The 17,716-nt window shown below is 41.6% G+C and overlaps 1 protein-coding gene across 1 annotated transcript in view; it reads left to right on the forward strand.

Moving 5' to 3' along the window:
- LOC115098487 (cullin-associated NEDD8-dissociated protein 1-like) overlaps positions 1–17,716 on the forward strand; it is a 257,944-nt gene that overhangs the window by 91,289 nt on the left and 148,939 nt on the right. The window contains 1 exon segment of the mRNA XM_029615022.1: positions 3,511–3,634. Within this exon segment, the coding sequence (XP_029470882.1) occupies positions 3,511–3,634 (124 nt within the window).

Below are 17,716 nucleotides of genomic sequence, written 5' to 3' on the forward strand. Positions count from 1 at the left end.
ACATACTGCGGCTATCGCGCACCAAATAGAGCTGGCACAACATAGATATTTTGAGGGAGGTAATAAGGCGGGGACTCTATTAGCTCGCACATTAAAGAAAAGGCAGGTGCAGAATCAAGAGTCAAGACGCCGGGGTCTCCTTACAGACAAAGCGATAAGAGAACGATTTCATCAGTTTTATTCCACTCTGTATAGTTCAGATTTGCAAATCAGGCCTCAGAATATAGCAGCCTACTTGTGAGACACACCACTATCGGGTCTCATCGCATCACAAAAACAGTTTTTAGACAGAGATCACTGAAGGGGAAATGATAGCTATCAAGTTTCTTAAAGTAGGCAAATCACTGACAATCGATGGCTACACATCAAGATTTTATAAGACCTTTGCTCATCTTTTATCACAGTTAGTGGCGAGGTTCTTTAATTCTCTACGAGAGGGGGGTACGCTTTCTCCACAGGCAAATACTGCTGGAATTACCATTTTAGCGAAGCCGGGTAGAGACCCGACATTATGTGGCTCTTACAGACCCATCTCCCTAATCAATATCGATATTAAACTTCTTGCCAAAATATTAGCCATTCGCTTGAACTGTTTTATAGCGCAGCTTGTCCATCCAGATCAAGCAGGCTTCATCCCTGGTCGCATGGCGGCTGATAATGTTCATAAAACATTAGACACCATCTGGTATGTCAAGAAGCATGCTATACCAGCCCTAGCTCCTTCAGTGCATGCTATGCTGAAAAAGCTTTTGATATGATGCATTGGCCCTATCTGTTTCAGACCTTAGAAGGCATGGGATTTGGAGCGCATTTTTTTGCAGTGGTTAAACAAACTGTATAACTGTCCTAGGGCTTGTATTAAGGTTAATGGAGGTTATTCCCCCACTTTATAGTAAGAAGAGGAACATGTCAGGGTTGCCCACTCTCACCGCTTCTCTTCGCTCTATTTCTAGAGCCATATGTAATCAGGGTCCGTCAGAATGAAGACATCAAGGGGATAACTGTGGGACGCTATACCACGACACTGTCGCTGTTTGCTGATGATATACTGATCATGCTGACAGATCCACCTGCTTCTCTTCAGGCACTAACTGCAGAAATGGAGGTTTTTAGTAGTGTGTCAGGGTTCCGTATAAACTGGGAGAAGTCTGAAATTTTAAATATTACTGTCAGCGCTGCTGGGGAGACGTTTATACGGGATGAGTTTCAGTTTAAATGGGCTAAGACTAATACAAAATATTTGGGGTTCCTTCTTAGCGCAGATCAAGACATATATTCCCTAAATTATGATTCCTTGTGGTGTAAATTCAGCAAAGATCTTGAGGAATGGTGCCGATACCATATGTTAAGGTGGGGGCGTATGGCTGCAGTAAAGATGACTGTATTACCGAAATGAATGTACCTTTTTCAAACTCTATTGGTCCAGGTACCTCCTAGACATATTGCGCTTTGGTAGAAGAAGATTATGCATTATATCTGGGTGAGCAAACGACCAAGGATGGCCAGAAGGACATTGTATGTAGCCAAAGACATGGGAAGGTTTAAGTGTTCCTGAACTAGAACGGTATTATTTAGCAGCCCAACTCAAAAAGATAGTTGATTGGCATAAGCAACAATCACCCAAACCTTGGGTCAGATTCAGCCAGGAACTTCTGGGTCTAATACCAATAACTAGCTTTGTATAGCAACCACGGAAGACATGGCTGCTGGATCCCAAAGGAGTGTTACTGTCATCTATTACCCACATTCTTGATTTATGGTCTCAGAAAAGCTCTCGTCTTATGGGAACCAGTGATTATTTTCATAGCACATATCTCTAAGCTAACAAAACCTTTGCACCGGATTATGAAAACTTTGCTTTTCACATATGGGAGAGCTAAGGATTTTCTGACATGGGGGCAAGTTTGGGGTAATACTGCGATTTAAGACCTTCCCGAGTCTCCAGCTAGAATTTGGGTTACCCACCACAGCATTATTCCCCTATTGCCAGGTACATCACTTCTCCTCGAACTTCCTGTTAGGGGGCCACTTACAGCAAGGGGAATCAAACTTCGAAAAATTATGTTCCAAAGCTGATAGGGTCACTAAAGTGATATCCATTCTTTATAAGATGCTAGGGCATGATGAGCACCCAAAGGTGCACCATATCAAAGCATGGAAATTAGATCTTGAGCAGACCTTGCACCCTCGAATGGAAATTAAGCGATATATCAATGGGCAAAGGTTTCATAGCTGCCAATCTCATGGAAAACGCTTTTAAACATTTGTACTGTTGGTATCTATATCCCACTAGACTACATACCATGGCTAAGACCCATAGCCCATCTTGCTGGAGGGATTGTGGAGAACTGGGGACCTTTCTACATATGTGGTGGGATTGCCCAGCTATCCGCAAACTGTGGGATACCATTATAGCCTGGCTTTCTGATATGGGATTGGAGCTTAGGGCACTGGAACCAAAACAGGCCCTATTAGGTATGCCAGCTCCAGGACTGTCAGCGCTAATATTCTCGTCCGATATGTATGTACAGCCACCAGATGTGAAATAGCAAAAAAAATGGGCTTCCCAAAACCCACCCAGTCTGAAAGAAATACAGCACAGACTTGGTTCAATATATTTATTAACACAAATCTCAGCCCATAAAGGTAATACACTACAAAAGTTTCAGAAAATATGGCAGGTGTATTTAGACTGGAAAACGAGGACATGCTCAAGATACTTGAATAATGAGGCCTACTCAAAGGTATATATGGTTATATACAATATTTACTAATGGAATTACAGAAAGCTAATAAATTTGGCTAGGAAGATTCTTAAGCTCCTTTCTACTCCATTTATAATAGCTGGGAGGGGTGGTGGTGGTAGGGAAGGGTTGGTGGAGCGACTCCGTAAAGATGTGTGCTTATTGTTAATGACACAACATACGTTTTCATTATGGTTGAGTTTCTGTGGTTCGTTAATGTTCACTTTGCTCATGTGATCGATATATACATTATGTTTGTGATAATATACAATTTTCATGTATATTTATTGTTACACACAATAAAAAGTTTGAATTAAAAAAAAAAAAGTCTCCGGTCTCCGAGGCTCGGTTAGCCGCCCAGATCGTCCTTCTGGCGTCTGTTAAATCAGGTTGAGCAGCCCCGTCCAGGCTAGACCCCGATCTGGTGCGAGGGTCCACACACGTGGAGACCCTCCGGGGGGTTGCCATCTTGCCCGCGTGGTCGTCGACGCCATTTCCCCCCCTTGATCGCTGTATTGTCTGCACAACTGAGCCGGGCACACAAACGACTTGTGTGCATAGCGGTGCGCACAGTGTCATGCGCATCGGTGCCAGGCGCACAGCGGTATAATGCAAACATCTAGACAGAGGACTAAAGAATTAACCAAAAAAAAAAAACTTTAATTGCAGTTCACGTTGTCATATATATTGTATATTTTAGTGCTAAATTGTAGCTTGCAAAAATGAACCTTCAACATTTTCACACTTTTTTTTTTTTTCCTTGCAGGCTCTGCACTAGCTGCAAATGTTTGTAAAAAGATCACAGGACGTCTTACAAGTGCTATAGCCAAGCAGGAAGATGTATCTGTGCAGCTGGAAGCTTTGGACATTATGGCTGATATGCTAAGCAGGTAAATATGACCATCCAATTATTATTCCAGTTCTTCTCTTAAAATTTCACATAGGAAAATTCATCACTTAGGCATTTATTAGAATAGCTAGCCTTAGTTCTTGGGTAGTCCAACAGCTCAAGTTTGAATTGCTGATTTATTTATTTTAAAAATTTGTAGCCCACATTATCCAATATCTGTTGGAATCATGGATCCTTGGACCGAGTTGGAGTTGGCGCAGCCTATAGGGAAGAGCCCTGCAGATCACTACCATTGGCAGGCGGAGTTGGAGGCAGAGGCCCAACTGGAGCTTCTTCTATACCAGTCCACATTCCCCTGAGGTCGAGCCTTTGAGTGCCATGGCCAGCAGGTTTTAGATGAGGGCTTCTGCTGGTGATTGGAGGATCCTTCGAGGTTGCTGAATAATGCAGGTGAGTCCGGAGGCAGGCTAGGGTCTGTATCGGATGGCTTGGAAGAAGGTCCAGGAGGCAAACAATGGTCAATAGCAGTCAGCATGCAAGGATGTCCAGGAGTCAACAGTGGTCAATAGCAGGCAGCATTTAAGCAAATCTAGGGAGTCCATCCATAGGAGAAGCAAGGCAGGAAACTGAGGAACAGCACAGGAGACAAGGCAAACTGAAGAACTGACCATAGCACTGATGGACGAGACAACCAAAGGAACAAGAGAGCAAAGACATTGTAGAATACTGGAACTGGAACACTGAGGCAACTCATACTATTAGGTGTCGGAGAGGCCTTATATAGGCCAGGAAGTGTGATGTCAGAGGGCTCCTGCCGGGTTTTCCTCCTGCTGGCTCTTTAAAAGTAGGAATGTTGGGTGCATGCCTTAGAAGTAGTGGAGCCTGGCTGTGTTAGAGGCATCCGGTCGCGGGGATCTCTGGCTGTGGCGTCCTGTTGCGTCGCAGTGTGGCAGCCTGCTGTGCTAAAAGCTAAAATAGTTTGGCGGCGTGAGGGGGAAGGCCTGTCCTAAAGGGTAATTGCGGTGGTTTGCTGAGGAGCCCACAGACCACCAAACACAACAATGTCCTAAGCAGCTGACAATAAAAACATTCATAAAATTGAAACTGAAAACAAAACAAACAATATATAATAATCCTCTTTCATCTGTATCAGTGGTTTCCAACCTGGGTCCATGAGACTATCCCATGAAGTCCTCCAGAAGAAATACAAGAAAGTATAGCTAGGGAGAAAAGGAGCAGGATTCTGCTACCTGTGATTAGTTAAGCTGCTGCCACAGGCCAGGAGAGTGAGTGTGTGGCCTATTATGGCCCTAAAAAATTCACAGGAGTTAAGCATTCCCCCCCCCCCCCCCCCCCCCCCTTGTGGCTTCCGGCGCCTCTGTGGGACCTTGACTTGGCCCTCGAGTTCTTGGCGGAACCAACTTTTCAACCACTGTGTACTCTCCTTGCAGCTGCTTATCTTGAGGACAGTTTTTCTAGTAGCATTCTGTTTGGCATGTCTGGTCTCTGACCCGCAAGCTCTTTTCCAGGTACAGTTCAGCTTTGGACTATGTCCTTCTTTGCCAAAAATGGTTTTAGAGTTTTATTTGAATCTGTCCTTTTCCCTGCTAGCCTTGGACGGGACAGATATGAAGCAGAGTACTATCTTTTGCATTCCTTGGACATCAGGTGTCATTTTCTGCAGTACTTGGAAAGTACTTTTCAAGCTTTTCAGTAAATTCATAGGACCCATCTGCCTTTCCCATTATAACAGGAATACCTTCTCATTCAAGCTTTCCGAACTTCTAACCAGACTTTACCTTGCAGACAGGTCGTGTTTCTGTCAAGTTGTCAGTCACGTTTTTCCATCAAGTTTTTGTCAAGTTCTCAGTCAAGTTTGCCGAACTCTAAACCAGACCCTACCTCGTAGACAGGTCCTGCTTCTCACTGTTACCTCAGTCCATTAGCTCCTTGTCACTGAGGAGTAGTTTCCCTCATAACCTTTATTATCTTTCCTAGTTTTTGCCTGCTATATATCAGGAAGACCATATTGTTTGTTATATTTGATCCCAGTTCCTGTAACCTTGTTTGATGTAAGGCTCTCGTTTTATGCTTCCCTCGTTTCGCTGTAAACCTATATGATATGTACTGTTTGCACATGTAAAAGTTCAAAATAAATAAATAAAATAAATAAATGACTAAAGCTATTCGGAAGTTTGTTTGTTTGTGCTCCAAGGTGGAGGTAAACAGGGAGCTCCAGCGATACAGACACAGCCTGCTGGGTTAAGAAGATTATTACGGCAGTCTATGTAGTTGCTGAGGTTGCCTTGCCAAAACCGTGTAGACCTCACTCTGAGGTCTCAGGGGGTATTGTGGGCAGAACTTTGATTGTTGTCACCTGCTGAAATTTGCCAAATGGTGACGTGGTCATCTCTATACACTTTCTCCAAGCATTACCGCTTGGATGTTAGGGCTAGGGAGGGACCCCATGTTTGTGAGGGCGGTATTGATTTGACTGCTGGCAACTTCCAACCCTTTTCAGGATTAGCTTTTGTACATCCCGCTCATTGGGATTGACCTGCCCGGATGCTGACTAAGGAGAAATTACTACTTACCTGATAATTTCCTTTCCTCTAGTAAGGGCAGGTCAATCCCAGACCTGTCCTCTGCTGCCGATGTTTAATTTTGTAGTTAGCCTTTCTTCGGGTGAGCTGTACAGGGTATGATTCCTGCACTTCGTTGAAAACTGGTAAGTGGCTTTTCTAGCCCTTAGTTTAGTAGATATGTTCCTTCTTTTGGTTGAGCTCAGTGTTACTGTTAGTTGGGAAGCCTGAATTGTTGATTGTTAATAGTAATGTTCAAGTATAATCAGTATTGTCCACAGTTTGGCTTCTCCAGAAAATACTGGTGGGCTAATGTCGGGGCGGGACTATAGGGTTGTGACGTCAGCTCTTGCTCCATCTCCATCTGCTGGCAGAGGTGCATAACTCATTTGTTGGGATTGACCTACTCTTCACTAAAGGAAAGGAAATTATCAGGTAAGTAATAATTTCTCTTTTCCCACCACTGAGCGTAAAAGTAGCTACATTATGAAAAGCATACATTCTCTGAAGATAGGCAGAATGACAGTCCTCACATCTGCAAGACATCTGGAGCCTGGTATGGAACTTTGATCTCAAAGATTCTAGAGCTTTCAGCATGCTCTACTGAGCATGTGCAATTGTAACCACCTCCATGTCTCTGACAGTCCCTCTGTTTTTATTTTTTCTCTCTTTTTAGCAACTGTCAGCCACATGGCAGGCCTAGTGCACTGTGCAACCAGCAGAGGCTTTCCTCTTAATAAATAATGCTACACCTGCAGCATAGTCCTGTTGCCCTGCTTTGTACTTTCTCCAGTGCAACTATCTTTATTGATATGTGGCAACCAGAACTGCACACAATATTCAAGGTGTGGTCTCTCCATGGAGCAATAGAGTAATTATGGCATTCTTCGTTTTTATTTGCCATTCCCTTCCTAATAATTCCTAACATTGTTTGCTTTTTTGACCACCACAGCACACTGAGCAGATAATTTCACTGTAATATCAACTGATGCCCATATCTTTTTCCTGAGTAGTAACACTTAATGTGGAACCTATCATCGTGTAACTACAGCATGGGTTATTTTTCCCTATATACATCACCTTGCACTTGTCCATGTTATATTTCATGTGCCATATGGATGCCCAGTGTTTCAGTTTCACAAGTTCCTCCTGCACACACAAATTCTAAGCTAATTCCTACCTTTTGGCTTGCTTTTTATAACACATACACACACCCCAGTAGTTTACCTCTCCCAAAACGTTTAATAACATTTCTCAAAGCAGTACTTACCGATCCTCTTCAGTCACCAGCAAGATTATCTTTTCCTCTCAGTGCTCCCACTGGATGCTTGTTTTGAATTAAATTCTTTCTGTATAAAATCTGTAGCAAATTATTCCTATCAACCACAATTACCATGTAAAATCAAAACATAAACCAAATAAAAACATAAGGTCTCGTAAACGGATAGATTATAGTAAGGAGGTTTGAGGTGCATGCACCATTATGTGCATGCTTCCATTCCCCCTTCTGATGCGGCTACTGTTCTCGAAGAACCCCTATTACAATAAACAGCTTTTCTTTCTGTCCCATTTTGTAAAGTGTGGGGTTAATGATAGATCTGAGACATCACTCCTATATAAGAGAATTGATTGGATAATGCTATCAAAATAATTTGAATTGTAATTTTGCTGGTGGGATTATAACTGGCCAAAAGTTTTTTTTTTAATTACGTATAAGGGTATTAGAACGTTTTCTAGTGATATCTTTGTACCCAATTTAAACATTCCAGACGCACTTACTATCAGGCCAAGGGTATGCCCAGCTTCTTGATGGTGTAGGTAAAAGTTGACATTGTATTAGAGAAGCTTTGGCTTTTTCTGGAAAATCATTTTTATGTTGCCCACCTTTACCTGTTTGGTTACATGAGATTTGCAGTTGTTCTCGAGCACACTTAGGTTCTTTAGTGTAGATCACTAGATCTACATACTGTTGGCATTTGATATGAATTGTTCAGTTTGTGTTCAGGCTGAGGATTTCTCAGCAGTGTAGAGAGAACATTGAAGTAGATGTTAGAGGAAGGGAGCTCAGGCTATATCCCTGTCTCACTCCTCGCCTGAAGCCGTCTGCAGGTTGTTTCTGTATCCTTACAGCTGATACAATTAAATCCATGTATTCATCTACCATAGGGTTCCCCCCTCCCATTCCCAGTTTGCAGTGGCTTAAGGTTGAGACCAGGGTGCCAGATAGAAATAAAAGTTTTTGTAAAGTCAAGGAATCATGCAAATAGTCTCCTGGTTCTGTGAAAGCTTTTGCTATTCATCAGAAACTGTAGTTCTCATTTGTTTAGGACACTACAGAACAGTTTTTGTTTTGTTTTTGTTACTGTTGTCAAGGATCACTCTATAATTACTTGGATTAATGGCAACCCATGTTTGTCAGTTAGTGAAATTAACCCCTATGGTCATGTTTTAGGGAAATGGCCAGAAAATAGAATCAGGTTAAATAATTAAGTACTTACTGTAACTTTGTCATTGCTGTATTTAGTACCCTAAAAGAGCCACATGCTTTTCTGGGTTTGTGTTCGGGATGCATTCCTTGATTTCCTGTATTGTTATAGGGTGTATAATGATATTTGTTCACGGATTACCGTTCTAATACAATTAATTTATTTTAGGTGTGTTTTTGATATAAGATTTCTTGGTATATAAAGTACCAGAATGTAATCTGCTTTGAAGTGCTGAAAGATTGAACATAAATCACAAATCTCGTTATAGAACTGCTGGTTCAGTGCGGATTTTACTATTTGTTTCTAAATCAAGTTTGGGTTGGGGTTTAAATACCTCTGATTGTCCCAGAAGGCATCTGTGCCCTTCTCAATTTCACACAGCTTTTTTTCATTTATTCTGATTGTTTTCATTTCAAGATTGCTTTGTGATTTTTGAGAGTATAAAGCAAGTTTGTTTACCATAAACTGTTTTCCATAGATAGCAGGATGAATTAGCCATGACATGTGGACTTCTCTACTAGCTAGTAGAGCTTTAAGTTCTACTGAGCATGTGTAGGAGTTCCCTTGTGGACGTTGCCTCATGAGCCTCCTCAGTTGATACCAGAGCTTAATCTGGCTAATTAGTCAACTCTCCAGGGAGGTGGGTGGGTATTTAGCATAGCTAATTCATCCTGCTATCTATGGAAAACACAATTTATGGTCATAAAACTTCTTTTCCATTGATAAGCAAGTTGAATTAGGCATGGCGTAAGGCAGCGCTTCTTAATCAGTGTGTCGCCAAGCAGCGGCAGGTGTGTCGTGTGCTACCGGTCTCCCGCTGTTCTTCCCCCTTCTTCCTTCACCCGAGCGAGAGGCAGGCTATCTTCCACTGCTGCCGTTGCCACCCGGGCTATCAGCACCTTCAAGCCCAGATGGGAATGGCAGCGGTGTTAGTGGAGGCTGGCAACTGCGGCTGGGCCTTTTCTTCTTCCCACACCTGCCCCCACCCTGGCCTGGAACAGGAAGTGGTGTGCAGCGGGGTGCGCGGGAAGAAGAAAGAGCCATGCTGCAAGAAAAAGTAATGGCTGGCCCCGAGCAGTAGCGTGAGCCAGAATCAGAAGCAGCCAGAAATCTGCACAGGAGACAGCAGAATTAGCCTCCTGTGGCCGATGGGATTCTTCTTTCTTGGCCTGTGGGGGCTAGAGGAGGAGGCTGCTGCAGCTACCATTTGTGCTCGGGGGGGGAGGGCAGGAAATGAGAGAGCCAGCCAGCTTGCCTGTGAGAGAATGTATGTGTGTTTGAGAGTGTGCATATATAACTGTGACTGAGAGCCTGTGTGAAAGTGAGAGCATTTGATTGAGATCATCTTTGTAAAGTATGTGAGAGAGAGCATGTGTGTGATTGAGAGAAACTGGTCAGAGAAGGTAGTGTGTGTGTGTGTGTCTGTGTGTCTGTGTGTATAGGAGAGACAATGGAAATGACTGGTCAGGGAGATGACTGGAGTGTGTGTGTTTGAGAGAAAGTGATTGTGGGAATGAGAAGCCTGTGCATGTGGCGAGAGCTAGCCTGGGAGTGAGAAGCCTGTGTGTGTGCATGAGAGAGAGACTGTTCGGGAAGGTGACTGTGTGTGTGTAAGAGAGAGACTGGTCAGGAGATGATTGTGTGTGTGTGAGACAGAAACTGGTCATGGGGGTGTAACTGGTATGTGTGTGTGTGAGGGACAGAGAGACTGGACAGAGAGACTGGACAGAGAGACTGGACAGAGAGACTAAGGAAGAGAACCATGTGTACAGAGCTTCAGCCACTACTGCTTCTGGTGTGTGCTACTGGCCTGCATGGAAGAGTAGGAGAGCTTCTGGAGAGGGTTAGTAAAGGTGGCTTTTTAAGTTTATTTTTCTTGATTGACTGCCATTTTAATTACTGAATATTATGTGTCTGCTATTTTGAAATATTTTATTGGAGTTTGGAGAATTTTAAATAATTTTTATGAGTTTTTAATTGTTGGATATTATTCTGTTAATAGTTGTTGTGAAACATTTATTCTGCTTATTAGTATAGTTATACAGTTATTTTTGTGTTGGGATCTATAGCTGCTTGGCTAGTTCTGTTTTCCTAATAGGAGATGTATTGGTGTTTAGGGCCTGATTTAATATTTGTAGTGTTGCCTTTTCATAGGTAGGGTTGTTACTGTTTGAGTGCATTCCATAATATAAGTGTAACTGTGTGCGGATTAGTTTATGTGCATTACTGCAGATCCTGGGAGTATGTTAGGTCTGTTCTGTGTGTGTGACTGAGGTGAGGTATTTTACTGTATCAGTCTTATTTGTTGTATTTTCTCAAGAGGGCATGCATTAGTGATAAACTGCTCTCTTTTCATAAGTAGGGCTATTGAGCCTGGTAGTTGGAGTTTGTGTTGCTGTTACTGAGATGACACTAGAACAAGAATATATTTTTTGTAAGGTGAGTTGTACGGGGAATGTCATAATTCTGCTTTACATCCATAATTGTGGGTCATGGGGGTTCCTGTGGATGCAAACTGTACTTCTACATTTAGTCCTATGATGGTCATGTGTTCAGCGTGTCATGCATGTGAGAACCATCTGTCAGGTGTGTCCCGACAGAAAAAAGGTTGAGAACCACTGACGTAAGGAGCCCCAAGCTGAGGGTTGCAGCAGAGCATTTATTAAGTAAGAAGCCTTTGTGAAGACTGGTTACTCAAAGGCTCTCCACATTTACTGTTTGTGAGAAATTATCCAGATGATAGGACATCAAAGTGTGCACTAATGATAAAGTTGCAGCTTTGAAGATGTCTTTGAGAGGTATCTCTTGCAGATGAGCAACAGAGGAGGCCATAGTTCTCACTTGATGAACTTTGAGAGTCTAAGTTGCTGAAGTGTAGCAGTTCTGAATGCATTCTGCTACATTTGGCAACTGCTACTCCAAGTCTGTTAGGATTATAGGATACAAAGAGCTGTGAAGCTTGAGGATGTGTACTCTTTTTGTAGATGGCCAAAGCTCTTTTGTGATCTAACATATGAAGGGTCTTTTCTCTCTCATGCGCATGTGGTCTCCTGTATAAATTAAAATGGATTGATATGGAAAACTGAGACCATCTTTGGTAGAATCTTTGCGTGAGTATCGAGCACAACACTGTTGTGGAAAAATAGCTTGTACAGTGGATAGTGAACTAGAGGTTGGAATTTGAGTCTTCTAGCTGAGGTTACTGCTACAAGAAACTACTTTCTGTATCAAGAATTTGAGTCTCTAATGGCTTAACGCAGCTTCATCAATTGAGAAAGTACTAAGTTTGAATCCCACTGAACTGAAGGATTTTGTACTGGAGATTTAATATTGTATAAATCTTTCAGAAATCTCAACACTGGTAGATAAGTAGAGATGGGTTTATCTACCAAAACATAAGCTACTATGGCACTGAGATGAACTCTTACAGAAGACATAGCAAGACCAGATTAAAAAAAAAAAAGGAACAAGTACTTGAATAAGTTTTCAGCCTCACAAGAAGACAGGTTCAAGGCATTTTGACACCATATCTAATCTCTTTTCCATTAGTTGATGGTTTCCTAGCTGTGAAACCATTGTGTCTTCAGTCTCTGGGCAGAGCGAGATCAATTACTTGAATGCTCAACATCCAAGCTATTAGGTTGAGGGATGGAAGGTTCAGATGATGCAGTGTTTTTTTCATTTTGAGTCAACAAGGCAAGATCTATCCCAAGCTGTATGGTGGAGGACAGTTGAAAAGTTGTACTGCATATGCAAACCATATCTGTCTGGGCCACATTGGAGCTATGAGTACCAACTTAGCACAGATCTGCAATAGCTTTTGCATGTTCTGGTGATCAGTATAATTGGCAGGAAAGCATACATGAGACCCATTCCCTAGTCGAGCAGGAAAGTGTCCTGAACGAACTTGAGATTGCTGGGTAGAATTAAGCAGAAGATTTCTAGCTTTGATCTTTTCTTATCCAAAAAGGTCGAACAATGGTATACCCCATAAATTGAATAGTTTAGCTATTTATTATCACAGAGACCTTGCGTATGGATGGAATACTCTGATACAATCTGCTAGCATATTAGATTCCTGTACGATAAGTGGCTGGTAGAACAGCTTGATTCCTGGCTGCCCACTGCCAAATTTTTTAACCCTTCCTGGCAGACTTCCTGTGCGTTGACAAAAAAACATGGCGACCTGTTTATTGATTTGAATCAAGATGCTTTTCCTCTGAAGAAGATGAGTAAAGGTTACCAGAGCATATCTAATCATTCTTAGTTCCAACAGATTGATCTGAAAAAGGCCTTCATCTAGAGACTTAAATGCCCAGGGTTTGACAGGATCATGTGTGGGCACCTAATCCTTTTGGAAGCATCCATTGCTAGGGTTACTTGATGGGGGAAGAGCATGATTTAAGTATGTTTGTATTTAACCACCAGTGTAACACTCACTTCATGTCCCTGGAAACTTGTACTATGGTTGGTTGATCCCGTAGATAGCACAGACCCCACTGAAGGTAACTGGTCAGAGGGATCACATGAATGGCTGTCATCATGTGACCTAAAATGAGAATCACTTTGGTCAGAGTATGGCAAGGTCAGCAGTTTGCGAATGAGCAATCTCATCATGTTTGCTCATTCAAATGGAAGAAAAGCACTTTCTTCTTGGGAGTCTGTCCATGCCCTGATGAATTTTTTTTTTCTGAGTCAGCATCAGAATCGACTTCTTGGAAGTTCTCCAGAAATCCCAGAGCCTGCAGAAGTTGAATCATTCTGTGCATGGACAGTGACAGTTCTTCTGAGGAGCTTACAGTGACTGGTCAGTTGTACAGATATGGGAAGACTTGAATCCTCTGGAAGTGTGCCACTACTATTGTGAGAAGGTACACTTCATAAAGACACTTGGAGCTGTCTACAAGCCAAAAGGGAGTGTTTGTATTGTTAATGGGAAGAATCCACTTTGAATTGGAGGTAGCATCAGTGGGAGAGATAGATGGATGGGAATATGAACATATATTTACTATATATACTCATGTATAAGTTGAGAAATTTATGCCAGAAAATAAGCCCAAAAAAGCTGGCTCAACTTCTACACGCATGGTATAGTTGTGCACAGGTTTTTTTGTCTAAACTTTGTTTAAAAAAAACCCAAAATAAAAACAACCCCAAAACCAGCCCCAAGCCTTCAAACCTCATTAAATATAAAGCCCCCCCCCCAAGACTCACCCAAAGACCCTGGTGGTCCCGGGGGGGGGGGGGGGGGGGCTGGAGAGATCTCCTGGGCCGTCGGCTGCCAGTAATCAAAATGGTGCTGGCAGCCCTTTGCCCTTACCATGTCACAGGGTTTACTGGTGAGATTGACCAGCCTCTGTCACATGGTAGGGGCTCTCCATTGCCAAAAAAGGGAAGAGATGTGGAAAGTCTGACATCAAATTGGCCAATATCACTTTTAAATATAGATAATAAACGTTTGGCTTCCATATTAGCAATGAGATTGGGAACTATTGTTCCATCATTAGTGGGCTCCAATCAAACAGGGTTTGAATCTGGTAGATATGGGGTTAATTACATGCGTAAGGTGTTGGCAGTTGTGGGGAAACAGGAGGACGGCTAAGAAGGCAAGCATAATGTTGAGCCTAGATGCCGAAAAAGCCTTTGGTAAGATTAATTGGCAATATATGTTTTGGGTGATGGCCCAAATCGGGATAGAAGGGCCTTTTTTGGATTGGATTCAGCTATTATATACAAATCCCAAATCATGGATATTAACAAATGGTTCTCTTGTCAGCGGAGTTTGCTCTGGAAGGGGGGACAAGACAGTGTTGTCCTCTCCTTACTACTTTTTGTGCTCACACTGGAACCATTGGCAATTCAGATTAGGCAGACGGGAGATATTACAAGCTTAAAAGTTGGTAGGCAAGAATTAAAAATGTGCCTTTTTGCAGATATCTTGCTTTTTTTTTTTTTTTTTTTAAATGATGCAAGGACCTATTATGAGGCTTTTCTCTGTCTTTCTATCCTTTTCTAGACTTACCATCAATTTTGACAAGTCTGAGGCCATGCCCCTGAACTTAGAGCTGATATTGGCGGGGTCCATTTCCTTTTAAATTGAACTTGCATAAAATAAAATATCTGGGAGTATGGATCCCTCATGATCTATCGCAATTACATGAGACCAATTTCTGAGAGTTACTGGAGAGTTTTGTCCACAAATTGCAAGCTTGAAAGGATTTGCCAGTGTCTCCTTTTGGTAGGAACGGCCTGTTTAAAATGATTATATTATCTAAACTATTATATTGCCTTCAGATGTTGCCACCTTGGCTATTGTTGACAGATTTGGTCTACCTGAAATACGTTTATACAGTTTCTGTGGAGGGGATAAGCAACCAAAAATTGGATATAACAGATTGATAAGAGGTAGAGAGCAAGGTAGTATTGATGCCCCTAATTTTCCCTATTATAATTTGGCATGCCAATTAAAGATATGTTGGGGAATATATTGTGGGCAAATTTAAATACGATGTGTTTCAGTTGTTAGAGGTGCTGACCTTCCCTTACTCCCCCTTAGGACTTGAGCACTTGACAGATGTATCTCTACCTAGGGAAGAAGGAGGAACATGTGGCTATGATAGGTTTCAGTAGCATGGAGGTATATGCGTAAAAAACTAGGTCTCATGGCCAGGACTTCCATTATTTTACCTATTCAGAATAACATATGGTTTGTAACAGGGATTGATAGCTTTTCATGGATTGGAAGGTCTGGGGTCTGCACAGTATTCGTAAAATGATAGATGAAGAAAAGAACTGCCTCATGAGTTTCCAGCAAATTCAACAGATATTTCCTATCCCCGTTAAGCAGTTTTATGGCTTTTTGCAAGTGAGGAATTATTTCTTCTTTTAGGTATTTCAACCATATCTCTCAAATCAGAAATTTGTTTGACCACAGAGATGGAGCAAGTAGCGATGGGGAAGAATTCAATATCTAAGTGGTATAGGTTTTGTAAAACTAGTTTAGATTCTAGCATGTTGGTGGGGGTTGGCAGACTGTTTGCAATAGGAGAATGGGGTGTCTTTTTTTACTTGTAAGAAACTTAGCACATTGTTTGGGGAACATAAAATTCCACTGGCAATAAGCTACAATGAAATGCAATATAAAATTCTTTATCATTGTAAAATGGATCAAATACGTCTGCATAAAATGGGATTGGTGGACAATGAAAATTGTTATAAATGTAAGCTAAAGGTGGGTTCTTTTATCCATCTCTTTCTTACATGTCCTAAAAATCTAAATTTTTGGCAGGAAATAGTTTCATCTGTGACTGCCTGTGTCCAAGTGACCCTACCATTAGCGAGAGGAATTCTCGTTCTGGGGGACGAAAAACAGGTGCGAATTTTGTTTCCTCAGTTGTCCAAGAGGCAGTTGCGGTTTATTAACATAGTTCTTTTGGTGGCATGCCAATGTATTTTGAAAGAACGGATAACTGAGGAATCCTCTTCCCATAATATATAGCGGGAATAAATGTCCACTATTATGCAAATAGAAAGATGATGCATGCTTTCTCGCATGAAAAATGCTAAAGAATTATGTCTGCTTGGCAATGTTTCTTTGACTTGTTGCCACAAAATGAAAAAAGGAGACTTAAAGATATGGGGTATTCTACATCTTGGAAAATAGTATTAAGAGCTGGATTAGGCATAAGATTGGGTAAAGGGGATGTGTGGATGAGTGTGGTGTAGGGATATTCAGGGGACAGATACATATTTTTTTTCTTGTTTTCCTCTTTGGAAGAGAAGAAGTGTTGGATCTTATAAAAAATGAGACAGGATAGTAAAATATCTGTTTTGTTGTTGTGCTTATTTGTTATGCTATGCTGTGAAATGAGAGGTTCTGATCTTGGATGGTAGTATATTCCTCGTCTTACTTTTAAAAATGATTTTGAAAAAAAGAAAAGGCCAGAACAGATGTCTCTGAAAGTACTGCCTTTTGTAAGAGGTCTGTTCTGGTACCATTAAGACAGAATGAATTGCAACGTTTTTTCTTAGTTTTTCGCTAAAAGGTTGTCTCATAGACAAGGGACATCTGCCGATTTCTCATGGACATCATAAATGCTGCTCGCCATGGGGCAAGCTCCAATTGAGGCAAAAAAGTTATGTGATACTGCTTCAAAATGATAGACTGAGGAGATGTCATATGCATTCCTGTGCAACCAACAGAAGTTGGGGGTAACCATTGAAAGAAGCATTTAAGTTTTTGAATGCAGTCATGAAGGTATTGCACCATGTAAAGCTGATGAGTAGAGATGTGAGTGGTTAGCATGAAACTGAAATATTTCCTTTCCAAAATTATCTAGTAGCCTATGGTCTCTTCCTGGAGGGAAATTCAAATAAATCCCTGTCTTTTTCACTGCAGATTGAATGACTAGAGACTAATGAAAAGCAATGGCCATGTGTAACTAATTGAAAAGATAAAGTATCACTCAGAAAACATTTTTCACTGAAGCCAACAGCAGCAACTAACTGCATTGCCCCTTAAAACAATCCAACTAAAAACACAAGGTCCAGAGTCTTTAGAGTTGCAACATCAGACCTATGGAATGAAGTTCCCTCCTACCTACAAGTAATCCGTGATTACTTAAGACTCCTAGCGCCAACTAAAGTCATGGCTGTTAATTCAATGGATTGATGCTCTTAGTAACTATTCACCGTAATCAGCAATGTAACACTCAAACTGTGCCTGTAGCTTAGTGTAGCCTTGAAGTGATTGGCCATGAAAAGCAGAATAAAAATATTGAACTTAATGTATAAGTGAGAGAAGCTTGAATTGTTGAAGTGAAAAGGGAGCCAATGTAGCGACTTGAGAAGAGAGGTTGTATGGTCATAGCATTGTTGGAGGAAGCTAAGTCATGCAGCCAAATTTTGAATAGAATGCAGTGGCAAAAGATGTGAGACCTGTGACAGGAAGTTGAGCATTTTAAAAGCATTCTCAGGAAGGGGTATTTTAGTGATGTTTAAGCAGATAAAAAGACACATTTTAATAAAAATTTGAATATACGTACAGAAAATGAG

This window comes from Rhinatrema bivittatum, chromosome 9 (assembly GCF_901001135.1).
Source record: "Rhinatrema bivittatum chromosome 9, aRhiBiv1.1, whole genome shotgun sequence".
NCBI classification, from domain to species: Eukaryota; Metazoa; Chordata; class Amphibia; order Gymnophiona; family Rhinatrematidae; genus Rhinatrema; species Rhinatrema bivittatum.